This window comes from Phyllobates terribilis, unplaced genomic scaffold (assembly GCF_046119375.1).
Source record: "Phyllobates terribilis strain yellow unplaced genomic scaffold, ASM4611937v1 Scaffold_2__4_contigs__length_985480577, whole genome shotgun sequence".
Classification (NCBI taxonomy): domain Eukaryota; kingdom Metazoa; phylum Chordata; class Amphibia; order Anura; family Dendrobatidae; genus Phyllobates; species Phyllobates terribilis.
Window position 1 is genome coordinate 500,511,964 of NW_027362762.1, and position 16,265 is coordinate 500,528,228.

The following is a 16,265-nucleotide window of genomic DNA, read 5'->3' on the forward strand; positions in this document are numbered from 1 at the left end:
ATACACTGCTAGGGGGACACTCACACACATGACACATAGACACAGACAGTACACACACGACACACAGACACATACATTACATTACATTACATACATACACATACAGACACATACATTACATTACATACAGGTGTCCATGCTCGTCACACTTCATTTCTCCTGCACCTCCATAAAAAAATGCAGTGTGTGAATGGAGGTGGTTTTTTTACCTGCGTAAAAAAACGCAGGTAAATAAAGCAGGAAAATACGCGCGTGTAAAAAAACGCAGGGAAATGCGCAATGTGTGAACGCAGCCTTATACTGAAGCTACAGAAGCAAGGACTAGAGGAAGCTATATGCAGATGGGTAAGGCATTGGCTAAATGACAGGAAACAAAGAGTTGTCATACAGTAAGTGGTACATTCTCTAAATGGGATATAGTCAGCAGTGGGGCCGCAGGGATCTGTGCTAGGACCGATTCTTTTTAATCTCTTTATTAATGACCTTGGGGATGGGATTGAAAGTGAAGTGTCAGTTTTTGCTGATGACACCAAACTATGTAGGATATTAAACTCTCATCTTGACATTACGGTATTGCAGAACGATCTGCATAAGATGACTGAATGGGCAAACACTTGGCAGATGAGGTTTAATGTAGATAAATGTAGAGTAATGCACCTAGGACAGAGTAATCCTATTACTGAATATACATTAAATGGGAGTATACTCGGGACTACAGAACAAGAGAAGGACTTGGGTATTCTGGTTACAAGTAAGCTGAGCAGCAGCACTCAATGTCCAGCAGCAGCCGCAAAAGCAAACAACATTTTAGGATGTATAAAAAGAGAAATAAATCCCACGATCCCAACGTATTGTTACCCCTTCATAAATCACTGATGGGGCCACATCTAAAATATGGGATCCAGTTTTGGGCTCCACATTTTAAAAAGGAAATTCAGAAGTTAAAGTCAGTTCGAAGGCGAGCAACTATATTCTTACAAGGGATGGAAGGCCTCTCATATGATGAGAGGTTGGAAAAGTTGGACTTGTTTAGCTTAGAAAAAAGACACCTCAGAGGAGATCTTATTTACATGTATAAATATATGTGTGGTCAGTACAAAGGACTGGCACATAACTTATTCCTTCCAATGTCCATACCAAGGACCAGGGGGCACTCATTACTGGTGGAAGAAAGGCGATTCCGGCACCTAAACAAGAAAGGATTCTTTACAGTCAGAGCAGTCAGACTGCGGAATGCCTTACCGCAAGGGGTAGTAATGGCCGACACTATAACAGCTTTCAAAATAGGGCTGGATGACTTCCTCAATACACATAACATTGTGGGTTACAGTTAAATTAGACAAAATGTTACACCTATAGTAGTACAATTCATACGGTAATAGTAATTACATAACTAGTATTATAATTAGGTTTGATCCAGGGCTCTAGGACTGATCGCCTTTTCTCAGGGTCAAGAAGGAATTTGTCCCCATGATGCAAATTGGCTGAATGTGTCCTGGGGTTTTTGCCTTCTTCTGGATCAACAGATTTAGGTATAGGGATTTTAGTAATACCATTATTAGAATCACAAGAGTAATACAAAAGATAAAACTAATTAAAAAAAATATAAATGGGTACATTTTTAATTGTATTAGTGCAGCAATAATAAAAATGGTAATAATAATACATTTTTGAGGCCTAGTCCCACTAAGTTAGTTAGTTAGTGTAGTCTTAGCATAGGGAGTACAATTGGGGGAGAAAGGTTGAACTGGATGGACCTAGGTCTCTTTATTCAACCTACGTTACTATGTTATTATGTCTTCAATTAAGCACATCTGGGATGTCATTTATCATCAATTGAAAATGGAGCTGCCAGCAGTGGATCTTGATAGTTTGCATGCCCAAGCACCTTCAGCATGGCAGAACTCTCATACTTGATATTGAATAACTTGAGATGTTTTGTAAATGTTGTTTCCATTTTGTCTTCATTTGCAGATCATTATCATGTATCGTTACTGTGACGTCCATAATTCCACATCTTTTCTTTCTTGGTGTAGCCATTTCAATGCTGAGGAGTGTATGTCTTAGTTAAAACTTATTACAAATAGATACAACACCAGAGTCAATTTGTCACCAAATGATGACTCTGCATTGTATTCTGTGTGCTTCTGTAAATCGAACCCATACTGAGATATTGTATGGTACTATAAATAGCTATGGAGGCCTTATCACTGATCTTTAAGGCAATCATGTGCATGGAACCTACAGATTTTTTCCAAAGTTATTTAACCTATCCTTAAAAGTGCAGATGTGGGCTTCCTACGAAAAAATTCCAAAAAACTCAACATGTTATCAATCATATTTGTCAAATACAATGACAATTTGGCGATACGATTGCAGTTTGCCCGTCTTACAAATTAATATGAAAGTGTGGTTTTATAATCTATATCAAGACTAACAAAAAAGGAGGGCAGGAAGTTAAGCACATCCATATTCATTAATATACTTTCATATTTACAGCATGGAAGAGTCTAGTAAAATGGAGCACACGCATACTGCAATTTCTTACACAACAGAGATTTAGGGGCATTTTGAAGACTTTAAGCTTAGTCATCTCTGTTTAAATGTTACGTTTCTATTCTTAGTAGCCTACATTTTTATGCAATAAAGGTCATATGTGTAAAGTAAGTGTATTAGACTGAATTATTGCCCCATATGTGACTTTCAGTTAAAGAAAACATTTAAAGGGAACCTGTCAGTATAACAATGCAGTCCAATCAGCAGGCACCATGTTATAGAGCAGGAGGAGCTGAGCAGATTGATATATAGTTTTGTAAGGAAAGATTTAGTATAACCTGTGTTTCAGTCATTCAATCCCCTGCTCTTTCTAGGATTTTCAGCCCAGTGGGTGGTCCTATCAGTGACTGATAGCTTTCTTTCTATAAGAGTGCATACAGCGCTTGCTGTCAGTCACTGATAGGACCGCCCACTGGACCAACAATCTCAGAAAGAGCAGAAGTTTAAATGATGAAAAATAAAGGTCATAGTGAATCTTTCCTTACAGTATATCAATCTGCTCAGCTCCCCCTGATCTATAACATGGTGCCACAGATTGGACGGCATTTTCATGGTGACAGGTTCCCTTTAATTAAATTTATTATACCAACATTTAAATATCCTGCAATATAGTAAGTACTGATTCATTTTTCATAATTTTTCATTAGCAGTACTTCATAAGTCATACTATCTGGTAGAAAGCCTTCAGTTACCGATTCCAGAGATATTAGGTTACTTGGTATATGACTAATAATTGAAAGATAGTTTGACTATCAATTACATATTGAGCATGAGCACAACTTACTAAAGGAAGGAAATCAGATTAGTCAATGTAGCGTCGGCGTCCCTGCCTCCTGCTAGGCAGGGACGCTGTTCCCCTCACCTCTCCGCTCCGTGCCCGGCGTCTTCCTCCCGCTCTGCTGGCAGCGCGCGCTGCTTCCCGGCCACTGTGCTTCGGGCGCGCGCGCTCCCCCTCTCTTAAAGGGGCCGCGCGCGCCGTCCTAAGGAGTCCCCGGCCAATGGCCAGAGGACCTCACCATATATAAGGCACCTCCTCCAAAATGGAGGTGCCCGAGCAATGTTGTTGCATAGCCTATCACTCTGCTTCAGCCCTCAGGCCCCGTTACCAGATACCTGCCAGTTACCTGCCAGTTACCTGCCAGATTCCTGCTTGATACCTGCCTGATAGTTGTCTATCTACTTGCATTCCTGCGGTCCGACAGTCTGCCTACCAGCCCTGCCAGCCTGTCTATGGATCTGATTGCCCGCTCACCTGGGAGCGCTCATCTGCTACCTGACTGCTAGCCTACCAGGAGGCTCTGCCGTCACGTGCTGTGACCACCTGCCTGTCCAGAGACTCTTACCCGCTCACCTGGGAGTGTCCGCCTGCTACCTGCCTGCTAGCCTACCTGGAGGCTCTGCCGTCACGTGCTGTGACCACCTGCCTGTTCAGAGACTCTTACCCGCTCACCTGGGAGCGTTCGCCTGCTACCTGCCTGCTAGCCTACCTGGAGGCTCTGCCGTCATGTGCTGTGACCACCTGCCTGTCCAGAGACTCTTACCCGCTCACCTGGGAGCGTCCGCCTGCTACCTGCCTGCTAGCCTACCTGGAGGCTCTGCCGTCACCTGCTGTGACCACCTGCCTGTCCAGAGACTCTTGCCCGCTCACCTGGGAGCGTCCACCTGCTACCTGCCTGCTAGTCTACCTGGAGGCTTAGCCATCACTTGCTGTGACCACCTGCCTGTCCAGAGACTCTTGCCCGCTCACCTGGGAGCGTCCACCTGCTACCCGCCTGCTAACCTATCTGGAGGCTTAGCCGTCACTTGCCGTGACCTCCTGCCCTTCTACCCAGAGACTGTCCCCGTCACTTGCCGTGACCTCCTGCCCTTCTACCCAGAGACTGTCCCCGTCATTTGCCATGACTACCTGCCCGCCTACCCTGGGAGCCACCCGCTTCCTTACAAGGACTGCCCCTTTGTATCGTTGCTCAGAGGTTCCACCTCCCAGACCCGTTACAGTCAAGAAATCTACATCCAACCTATTCCCACCTCCATAGCCATCATTTGAGAGTCTAGTAACTTTTATAGACCTCTAATAGCATATCTCACTTAAATTGTAGGGATCTGCCAATAATATCTGAATTACAATATGTTTTAGGGTCGATGCACATAGCATTACAACCTGCAACACAATCCCTACGCATCGGCATTTTCCACTTTTATGAGTCACTGCATTTTCCATTAAAAGCAATGGCTCTAGAGGAGAAGGTCTCCATAATACAGAATGTGATAGAGTATGATTCCTATTTTTTGGGGATAGGATGTGACACTGTGTTATTGATCCGTACAGCATAGATCTGTAATACAGTCGTGGGCATTGACGCCTTACTCTACATTCTACTTGTTCTTATTTTCTGGACAGAAACTATATCTATTTTTATTGTTCAACACTACTTGCAGATGAAGGACGGTGGCATTTGTATTTTTGCTTCCCTTATATTGGAAAATAGGGCTGGTTTTACAAGGTACTTTCAGTAACAGCTTGTTACAGTTGTACAGTTGTACCCACTACTGTGGTAACTTGGTTTCTTTCTCTGATCTCTGCTGGCAAACAATTATTAGTCAATGACTAACTCTTGAGCATAATGTTATGGACATTTTAGAGTATAGCGAATTTGGAGCTACTGATATGAGTATTGATAATATGAAGAATATCTCTGCACCGATCATATATTTGACATTATCGTTTAAAGCAGGAGCAAAGAAAAAAATAGCTGAATACATACATGAATCCAGTAGATTCACCGGCAACAATAAATATCCAACCTTTTAAAGATAATTTTGTAAAACTATAAATTTCCATTCCAAATATACAGGAGGTGATTCATAAAGGGGCTTAAGCCATGAATCTGGAGTAAACACCTTAATAAGTCACGATATTTTTGTGCAACTCAACAGTTGTACAAAAATTTAGTCTTTTGGCATTTACACGTCAGTCCTGTACAGCTTATCCAATGGGAAGGATGGGTGTCGTCATGCCCGTCCATGATATTCATCATAAGTTACAACACTAAAGTGGCATAACGGACCCCCCAGCTGGCATACATTTCTAGTGGTTGCTCATACTGGGCATCAGACATGAATCAGGTCAGGGTACTCCAGCAAGCACTTCATTAAGACTGGCGTGCGCTACTCCAGTCTTAATAAATTGCTCCCAGTATATATAAAAGCCATTCTTTCTAGTATATACAGTATGTACAGTTTTTCTATGGCTTCAGATTTTAGGTTCCCATATTTACTATAATATGACTTTCCTCTTGAGAAAATTATCTAATCAACATGAAGACCTATATTTAAAAGGAACCTGTCACAGGTGTACCTGCTGACCGATCTGTGGACATCATGGTATAGAGAAAGAGAAGCTGAACAGAATAATATATTGTTTTGTGGGGAAGGAGTCATTGTACGTTGTAATTTATTAATTGAAATCTCTGATGTTTGACTGCATATTAGTCCATGGATGATACTACTACTATATGTATAGTTAGAATGCATTACCAAGTAGCAACTTTCTGTTGGCAAATACAAAACTTAAACCATAATGTAAGTTTACAAGCTGATTATGGAGACTGACCCACCATTTTGTGTTGTCACAGATCCATATATTTACCTGTCACTTTTGACCACAGATATTTTTAGGCAATAGCTGGATAGCTGGATGGTTGCATGGTAAAGATATTTTAAAGGGAACCTGCCACATGAAAAAACCCTATTAACCTGCAGATATTGGATTAACCTGCAGGTTAATAGAGTTCTGAACCTACCCGATGCCTGCACTTAGACCACCGCTGCCGGAGGAAATTAACTTTATTCCCCCTGGCAGCATTTGGCGTTAAGTCACGGGGGCAGAGCTGGCACGGGATCAGTCACTGCTCAATGTATAGATATACACTGCTCAAAAAAATAAAGGGAACACTCAAATAACACATCCTAGATCTGAATGAATGAAATATTCTCATTGAATACTTTGTTCTGTACAAAGTTGAATGTGCTGACAACAAAATCACACAAAAATCATCAATGGAAATCAAATTTATTAACCAATGGAGGCCTGGATTTGGAGCCACCCCCAAAATTAAAGTGGAAAAACACAGTACAGGCTGATCAAACTTTGATGTAATGTCCTTAAAACAAGTCAAAATGAGGCTCAGTATTGTGTGTGGCCTCCATGTGCCTGTATGACCTCCCTACAACGCATGCTCCTGATGAGGTTGCGGATGGTCTCCATTGGCATCTCCTCCCAGACCTGGACTAAAGCATCCGCTAACTCCTGGACAGTCTGTGGTGCAACGTGACATTGGTGGATGGAGCGAGACATGATTTCCCAGATGTGCTCAATCGGATTCAGGTCTGGGGAATGGGCGGGCCAGTCCATAGCTTCAATGCCTTCATCTTGCAGGAACTGCTGACACACTCCAGCCACATGAGGTCTGGCATTGTCCTGAATTAGGAGGAACCCAGGGCCAACCGCACCAACATATGGTCTCACAAGGGGTCTGAGGATCTCATCTCGGTACCTAATGGCAGTCAGGCTACCTCTGGTGAGCACATGGAGGGATGTGCGGCCCTCCAAAGAAATGCCACCCCACACCATTACTGACCCACTGCCAGACCGGTCATGCTGAAGGATGTTGCAGGCAGCAGATCGCTCTCCACGGCGTCTCCAGACTCTTTCACGTCTTTCACATGTGCTCAGTGTGAACCTGCTTTCATCTGTGAACAGCACAGGGCGCCAGTTGCGACTTTGCCAATCCTTGTGTTCTGCGGCAAATGGCAAGCGTCCTGCACGGTGTTGGGCTGTAAGCACAACCCCCATATGTTGACGTCGGGCCCTCATACCACCCTCATGGAGTCGGTTTCTAACCGTTTGTGCAGACACATGCACATTTGTGGCCTGCTGGAGGTCATTTTGCAGGGCTCTGGCAGTGTTCCTCCTGTTCCTCCTTGCACAAAGGCGGAGGTAGTGGTCCTGCTGCTGGGTTGTTGCCCTCCTACGGCCCCCTCCATGTCTCCTGGTGTACTGGCCTGTCTCCTGTTAGCGCCTCCAGCCTCTGGACACTATGCTGACAGACACCGCAAACCTTCTTGCCACAGCTCCCATTGATGTGCCATCCTGGATGAGCTGCACTACCTGAGCAACTTCTGTGGGTTGTAGAGTCTGTCTCATGCTACCACGAGTGTGAAAGCACAACCAACATTCAAAAGTGACCAAAACATCAGCCAGAAAGCATTGGTACTGAGATGTGGTCTGTGGTCCCCACCTGCAGAACTGCTCCTTTATTGAATGTGTCTTGATAATTGCCAATAATTTCCATCTATTGTCTATTCCATTTGCGCAACAGCATGTGAAATTGATTGTCAATCAGTGTTGCTTCCTAAGTGGACAGTTTGATTTCACAGCAGTTTGATCCACTTGGAGTTATATTCTGTTGTTTAAGTGTTCCCTTTATTTTTTTGAGCAGTGTGTATATAGATGTATAGTGGCATCTGTAACTGCTCCCTCGGCATCGACTGACAGCATACTCTACTGCTTAGCATGTTGTCAGTCACTGCCAGGGGAGCAGTTACAGCCCCCGATATCTATACCTTGAGCAGTGACTGAACCCGCGCTGGTGCTACCCCAGTGACTTAAAGCTGAACGCTGTCAGGAGGAGTAAATTCATTTCCTCCCGGAAGAGGGCTCAAAGTGCGAGCGTTGGGCAGATTCAGAATGCAATTAATCTGCAGATTAACCCCAATGAACCCTGGAAACTATGTTATAAGTACATAGCTTATTTTTAAAGTGCCATTACAATTGTTTTATACAAAACCTAAAGGCAGAGAAATGTCTCATTGCTGCAGACAAGTACCAAGATGTTAAAGGGGTCGTCCTGTGCACAAAGTACATTTTAATCAATAGGTCTTGGAATAAAATTAAGTTTCACAATTGAATATTTTTTCAAAAATGTTCCCGTGCTGAGATAATCATATAAATGTGCCCCTGCTGTGTACTGTGTAATGGCTGTGTCTGACCGTACAGGGACATGGTCTGATCATACCACATCTCCTGGGCAGGGGAATAAGCAAAAGAGAATATACAGACAGGACAACATGACATTGCAAATGATTCTCTTTGAGGTAAAGCCTTTGCTGTTTGTAGTTAAACAATTTTTTAACTCATAGAAAATAAAATCAGCTGTGATCTTATTCTGTTCCATCTGTATATTCTCTTTTGCTTCCTCCCCTGGCCAGGATGTGCAGCCCATGTGCACGCTTAGGCACAGCCATTACACAGTACATAGCTGGGGCACATTTATAAGATTATCTCAGCACAGGAAAAAAAATGTAAACACATCCAATTGTGAAACTTATTTTTATTACAAGATATAGATTTATTAGCTAAATTTAGCTTTAGAAGTCCAATGGGTGACACCAATAAACAATATCATAACAACCAATGCAAGCAACTCAGGTTGGGGGCACATCTGGGGAGCCATACAATTCAGGGATCTTGGACATCCCTCGAGAACGGAAGGTCGTCAAACCTAAAAGAATTATGGGTAGTGGGAAACGCTCTAGAAGCTTTTCTTCCTCTCTTCCTATATAAACCATCAGGGGAGAACGAGGTTCCACTCCCTAATGGAAGCAGTGAGAAGACTGTCATGTAGCAGAGCAACATCTTCTGTCCCTCACAGAACTACACATAAGGGGAATAGAAAACACCAAGGCTGACTTTCTAAGCCGCAGCAAGCTAAAGCAGGGGGAATGGGCTCTGAACCCCAGAGTATTTCTACAGATAGTTCTAAAGATAGTTCAGCTGTGGGGGTTACCGGAGATAGATATATTTGCCGACAAACACAACAGAAAGGTAAAAAAGTTCTGTTTATTAGACCCAAGGGAAAAACCTTATGTGGTAGATGCCCTCCAAATTCCCTGGGATTTTCGAGCTTGCTTATGCCTTCCCCCCGATTGCAATGGTTCTAGTGATAGTGAAAAAGATCAGGGAGGATCAAGCGAGAGTGATTCTCATTGCCCCTTTTTGGCCAAAAGGCCATGGTTCTCTCTACTAAGGATAATGTCACTATCACATCCATGGATCCTGTTGGAGATCCCAGACCTTCTGACACAAGGGCCGATATTCCACTCTCAAGTAAAAGGGCTCCATCTTGCAGCTTGTAATTTAAAAGAGCGACATTGAGTAGCAGAGGTTGTTCACCAGGCTTAGTTTCCACCTTGTTAAAAAGCCAAAAACCCGTGACAACTAGGATTTATGGTGGAACATGGAAAAAATTCTTAGAATTCTTAGAGAAGCTGTTGAGCCAAAAGCCTCCAGTCGGTCCCATCCTGGAGTTCCTGCAGAAGGGGTTTGAGCTACATTTAAAGTCCAGGTATCTGCTTTGGGGGCATTATATAACTGTAACCTTTGCCGACAATAAGTGGGTTGTGAGATTTATAAAATCCTGTAGTAGGTCCAAGCCAGTCCCAATCCCTAAGGTCCCCCCATTGAATTTGAACCTGGTGCTCAAATCATTGACCAAGGTCCTATTTGAACCAGTGCAGGGGTTGTCGTATAAATATCTTACCCTGAAAACGATAATTTTAGTAGCTTTAACATCAACCCATAGGGTAAGTGTTATACAGGACCTTTCTATAAATCCTCCATATACACAGATACAGTATATGAAGATAGAGTCGTATTAAGACTTGATACAGCTTATCTCCCTAAGATAGCGCTAAAATTTCATCGGAGTCAGGAAATTGTTCTGCCCTCCTTTTGTAACAACCCTTCCAGGGGAAGAGAGATATCATAATCTTGATGTTAGAAGGGCACTATTGCAATATATACATATAACTAGTCAGTGGAGGCGAGCCCAGTCCCTGTTCGTAGCCTTTTAGGGGAATAGGAAGTGTTACGGGATAACAAAAGATACCATTGCCAGATGGATTAGGGAGGTTATTGGCTTAGCCTACTCTGCCAGCGGCACTCCGATCCCTAATGGCATCAAGACTCCACCAGAGCCGTGGAGACCTCCTGGGCAGAAAAAGCAGATGTACCAATAGAACAAATTTGTAAGGCCGCTACCTGGTCCTCACCATCTACTTTCTTTAAACACTATAGGCTGGATCTGTCCTCCTTGACTGATTTAACCTTTGGTAGAAGGCTGCTACAAGCGGTGGTCCCTCCCCCTAAGGTGTTTCAAATTCTCCAGAAGTCTCTCAGGTGTGCTGTCATGGGTGAAGGGAAAACACCAAGGTTACTTACCGGTAGCCGTTTTTCCTGAATCCATGACAGCACCCGTATATTCCCCCCTCCTTTCTCACCGTATGGGTGTGCACTATAGTTGGGTGCTTGTGTGATTTGGTGCTGGTTATGTGTATAATTTTTTTGTGGTGGTCCTCTCATGCTCTGTAGCCCAACAGAAGCGGGGGATAGGTACCGCCCCCTTATTTCAGAAGGTTTCCTGACATTGGTGGGCGGATACCTCTCTCAGGTGTGCTGCCATGGGTTCTGGAAAAACTGACTACTGGTGAGTAACCTTGGTGTTTGTCATTTAGGAGCACATTATTAATAAGTAAATGGAATATTAGGTTGAAAACAGGTAAACGTCCACAGGTTTCCACTCAACAATAAAAAAGTTTATTTTGCTAAAAGGAAGAGGTTTTTTTTTCTTAGTAGATTAAAAAGTTTGTGCTGAATCATTTCATACCTTATTTTTTAGGCTGGTGAGTACAGTGCTATAAATCCTTTTCAATTGCTAAAATATATCTTGTCCTCTCAAGAGCTGTTAATATAATTAATGAGAGCTGTAATATTCATTAATTTACACATTTTAAAGGGAACCTGTCACAGCATTCTATAATGCTGCATATATAACTCCAATTTGCCCTGTAAGTAAAAAAAAACCCTTTTATTATACTGACCTATGGGGTGGTCCAGTACACTGAGCGTCGCTGGTCTTAATCCTCTCTCTCCTCTTTTCTTGAGATGCCATCTTCCTTCTCTGCTTCATGTGGATGACGCGTCCAATGTCATCCACACAGTGTTCCCCTTCACGGTCCTGTGCAGGTGTACTTCTCTCTTCCCTGCCAAAAGCAGAGCAAAGTAATGTAATGCGCATGTGCCGGCGCTCTTTGGCATTTCCCCTCGTATATGCAGGACAGTACTTTGCTCTACCCTCGGCAGGGCCGAGAGAAGTGGTTTGCGCAGAAGCACAAAGGGGTACAATGTGTGAATGATATAGAATGCATCCATCACATGAAGCAGAGAAGGAGGACAGCATCGCAAGAAGAGAGAAGGTGCTGAATGAAGACCAGCAATGCCCATCGGACTGGACTGCTGCGTAGGCGAATATAACAAAATGTGGGCTTTTTTTGCCTTACAGGGAGAATTGCTGTCACATGGGGCTGAATGGTGGATGCCATAGGTTATATGGCAAAAACCTGGTGACAGGTTCCCCTTAACCCCTTCACAACATTTGACATATCTATACATCATGGAAGAGAAGCAGTGCCCAACCAATGAAGTATATATACATCATGTCATTCATGCGACCACCGTGACTAAAAGCACGGTGATCGCATGAAGGTGTCTGCTGTTTCTGACAGCTGGGCACAGGGACTCATCGCCACTTGGGGTGGCGCTGCCTCCCCCCCGCAACTACAATCGCTGTGATTGGCTGTTCAATTCTGATAAGCAGTATAATGAAAAGAGACAGATGTATCAGATAAATACAAACATCAAATGAAGACATAAGTTTGCCAAGATAAGTTGTGGAATAACAAGCATTCCCAGGTAATACCATTAGTGTGATTTTTTTATTTTCACAACTCAACATTATAAACTTCTGTGAAGCACCTGTGGATTCAAGGTGCTCAGTGCATGTCTAGATAAATTCCTTTAGGGGTCTAATTTTTAAAATTGGGTTACTTGTGGGGTTTTTCTCTGTTTAGGCACAAAAGGGGCTTTCCAAACGTGACATTGCATTCGCTCTTGATTCCAGCCAATTTTGTGTTCAAAAAGTCAAACAGTGCTCCTTCCCTTCCGAGCCATGCCGTACGCCCAAACAGTAGTTTTTCCCCACATATGGGGTATCAGCATACTCAGGAGAAATTGCACAACATATTTTATGGTAAATTTTCTCCTGTTATCCTTTTAAAAATAAAACATTTAGGGCTAAAACAACATTTTTGTGAAAAAAAAAATAAAATGTTCATTTTTTCCTTCCACATTGCCTTAATTCATGTGAAGCACATGCAGGATTAACAAACTTCTTGAATGTGGTTTTGAGCACTCTGAGGGGTGCAGTTTTTAGAATGGTATCAATTCTGGGTATTTTTTTGTCATATAGGCCAGTCAAAGTCACTTCAAATGTGATGTGGTCCCTAAAAAATATAGTTTTGTAAATTTTGTTGGAAAAATGAGAAACTGCTGATCAACTTTTAACCCCTCTAACTTCCTAACACAAAGAATTATGTTTCAAAAACTGTGCTGATGTAAAGTGGACATGTGGGAAATGTTATTTATTAACTATTTTGTGTGACGTAACTCTTTGGTTTAACAGCATAAAAATGAAAATTTTGAATATTGCTAAATTTTTGCCAAATTTCTTATATTTTCACAAATAAACCCAACTCGTATCAAACAAATTTTTCCACTATCATGAAGCACAATATGTTACAAAAAACAGTCTCAGAATCACTAGGATTCGTTGTAGTGTTGCAGAGTTATTACCTTATAAAATGACACCAGTAAGAATTGTAAAATTTGGCCTGGTCGCAAAGGTGAAAACAGGCTCAGTGGTGAAGGGGTTAAACATCCTTGCACATATACTATGTTTCATTGATAAGGTTTAATATGTTATCTGTAAATCAATCCATAAAAAATAGTGATGAGTGAATCTTGCAAAATTTGGCCAGTAGATTGTTTGCATTAACTTTATTCAATGCGAATCAAATGTACATTCCGTATTCTCTGAGGTCTCTCCAAACTCCATAATAAACATATGTGAAACAATATATACTTACCCAGGACTGACCTATTGTGCCACACAGAAATGATTATCTTCTTCTGTCCAATCACCAGTGTGGTTTTCACTGGGCCATCTAATGCCATCTTTCTGCCTAACATCTCCTAGAATGACTAAGCTGCAATGTTTTTAACCACTTTCCGGCCCTTTTTAATCCAGAAAAATGTTGGCCTGCTGACAGACATTTTGTTGGATTTGCCTCCAAGCAATTCGCTCGTCTCTAATGCTGGAGGCCAATGATTGGCTCAAAAGTCAACTCCAACTGGGTTGTTCTTTGTTGTACGTTTGGGGTCCATTATTGTGTCATAGCTTGGCTCCACTGGAGGATCTTCTAGCTTTCTGGTGGGCCAGTACAGCATTGTACAGAGGCACACCCACACTAACAAAATGCATCAGCACATAGCAATTAATAAATACATGAATTCTACTGACATTACTACTCACATAAAAATATGACGTACTTAGTTAACAGTTTTTCTTCTAAAATTGTATAAGCCATCCAACCACGTGAAGGTGAACCTCATGGCTGGAACCTAACTCTTCTGACTCACTGCTCTCTGTGCCCAATGGCCTCATATGTAATGGGGAAGAATTAGGATCTGGCTTTGTTCTGATTAAAACCTATCTGGGAAAGATGGTTAGATAAGAGTGCAGAGTATGCACCAATATATTTCTAATAGTGTTGAATTATTGCTCAGTACATTGAAGGGCTTGCAATAAGTCCCTATACATATGGACACATTAATTTTCAAATTATAGAGAGATTTAATGTGGCTATATGTGTGGCACCTTACTACAAAGTTGATGTTTGTGCTGAGGATATGTTTTCACAATGAATGGTGTGTGTTACTTAACCATTTTGCATTTAGTTTCACAAAAGATTCATTTTGTGTATACATAACACTAGAGTATAATATAAATTATGTGTGGTTTGGTTTTGGCAAAATGTTTCTTTTTTATTTTTTTAATTACAAACTTTTTGTCATTTGCCTCTTCTCTTTTCTATATTACAGTGATCAACCCTCAGGCGTGCTTGTGCCATTCAGTAAAGTACTGATGGTTTGGAAATGAACAGATTGATGACGTTGGTCCCTTGTGATTGGATTTTATTCAAGCCATTTGTACAGAAAATTAATTTAATCTGTGAAGACTAATTAAGAATCATATCATTGGCACACCAGTGGGTTTTGTTGTTTTGTTGTTTTTTTGGAGGGGGGGATTTTTCACTATGAATGTATTATCCTGTAGATTTAGCTTGTTAAAACATTAGGCGTGATTACCGTATGTTAATATATTTACTTATCCATGCACCTTTATTAATAATATAGTTTTTGACACTTATTTTGGATAGTGACTGGCCATCTCTAAAGTTAAAACACCTACATGAGTAACAGGAGCTATCTAAAATGGGACAATATGCACCAACAATTTCATGAATACCTACAGTACAGACCAAAAGTTTGGACACACCTTCTCATTTAAAGATTTTTCTGTACTTTCATGACTATGAAAATTGTACATTCACACTGAAGGCATCAAAACTGTGAATTAACACATGTGGAATTATATACTTAACAAAAAAGTGTGAAACAACTGAAAATATGTCTTATATTCTAGGTTCTTCAAAGAAGCCACCTTTTGCTTTGATGACTGCTTTGCACTCTTGGCATTCTCTTGATGTGCTTCAAGAGGTAGTCACCGGAAACAGGGGTGGATTAAGAGTAGCAAGGGCCCCGGACAGTTTAGAAGGTGCGGGCCCCCCCCCCACACCTGATTTATCACGTGACATGTCACATGATCCCCTGTGATAGATCATGTGATAGTTCACGGGAAATTAATTTGGCACAATATTAATTGTGCTGCCTCATCTGAGAGCAGCACAATATTGGGGCAGATACCCTGATTCCAGCGATGTGTCACTTTTTCAGCTGCTTGTTGTCATTTTGAGAAAATCACCGTTTTATCTGCTGCAGATCTAGCAGCTCTCTGAATGCTGTGCTCTGTATAGCCCCACCCACACCACTGATTGGCAGCTTTCTGCCCATGCTCACTGTACACAGAAATCTACTGATCAGTGATGGGGGTGGGGTCCTACAGATCTTACTAGTCATCTAGTGATAATTACCTTCTGACAAATCAATGATTTTATCAAAACAACACTAAGCAGCCCAGTAAGTGACACATTACTGGAATCAGTGCCTCTAACCCTACATTATGCTGCTCTCAGATTAGGTGGCAAAAACCTGATGACAGATTCCCTTTAAAGCAGGGTTCCCCAACTCCAGTCCTCAAGGCCCACCAACAGGTCATGTTTTCAGGATTTCCTTAGTATTGCACAGGTGATAATTCCATCATCAGCACAGGCAATAGTTACATCACCTGTGCAATACTAAGGAAATCCTGAAAACATGACCTGTTGGTGGGCCTTGAGGACTGGAGTTGGGGAACCCTGCTTTAAAGGAGCTGTAAAGACAAAAAAGTTTGTATTAAAAAAAAATACAAGCCATTTGTGAAATTAACTTTTTTTCATTGTTAATTCACATTAGACTGTATCTTCAACACTTTTGTCAGCAGGTCTTATTACAGACTCTGAATAGGGCAGCTCTCTCCCTCTCCCTCAGCAGAAAGTCACAGCATGGTTAAAAAACGGGATCTTTTATGATT

General features: G+C 41.9%; 1 protein-coding gene across 4 annotated transcripts in view; it reads left to right on the plus strand.

The window, feature by feature from the left end:
* Positions 1-15,833, plus strand: part of LOC141252842 (uncharacterized) — a 206,822-nt gene extending 190,989 nt beyond the window's left edge. For 2 of the 4 annotated variants that reach the window (XM_073670602.1, XM_073670600.1), the window contains one exon: positions 14,615-15,833. In XM_073670602.1, coding sequence (XP_073526703.1) covers positions 14,615-14,672 — 58 coding nt within the window. In that variant the 3' untranslated portion in view covers positions 14,673-15,833. The remainder of the gene's footprint in view (positions 1-14,614) is intronic. The other 2 variants (XM_073670599.1, XM_073670601.1) reach the window with 2 other exon arrangements.
* Positions 15,834-16,265: the final 432 nt, after the last annotated feature.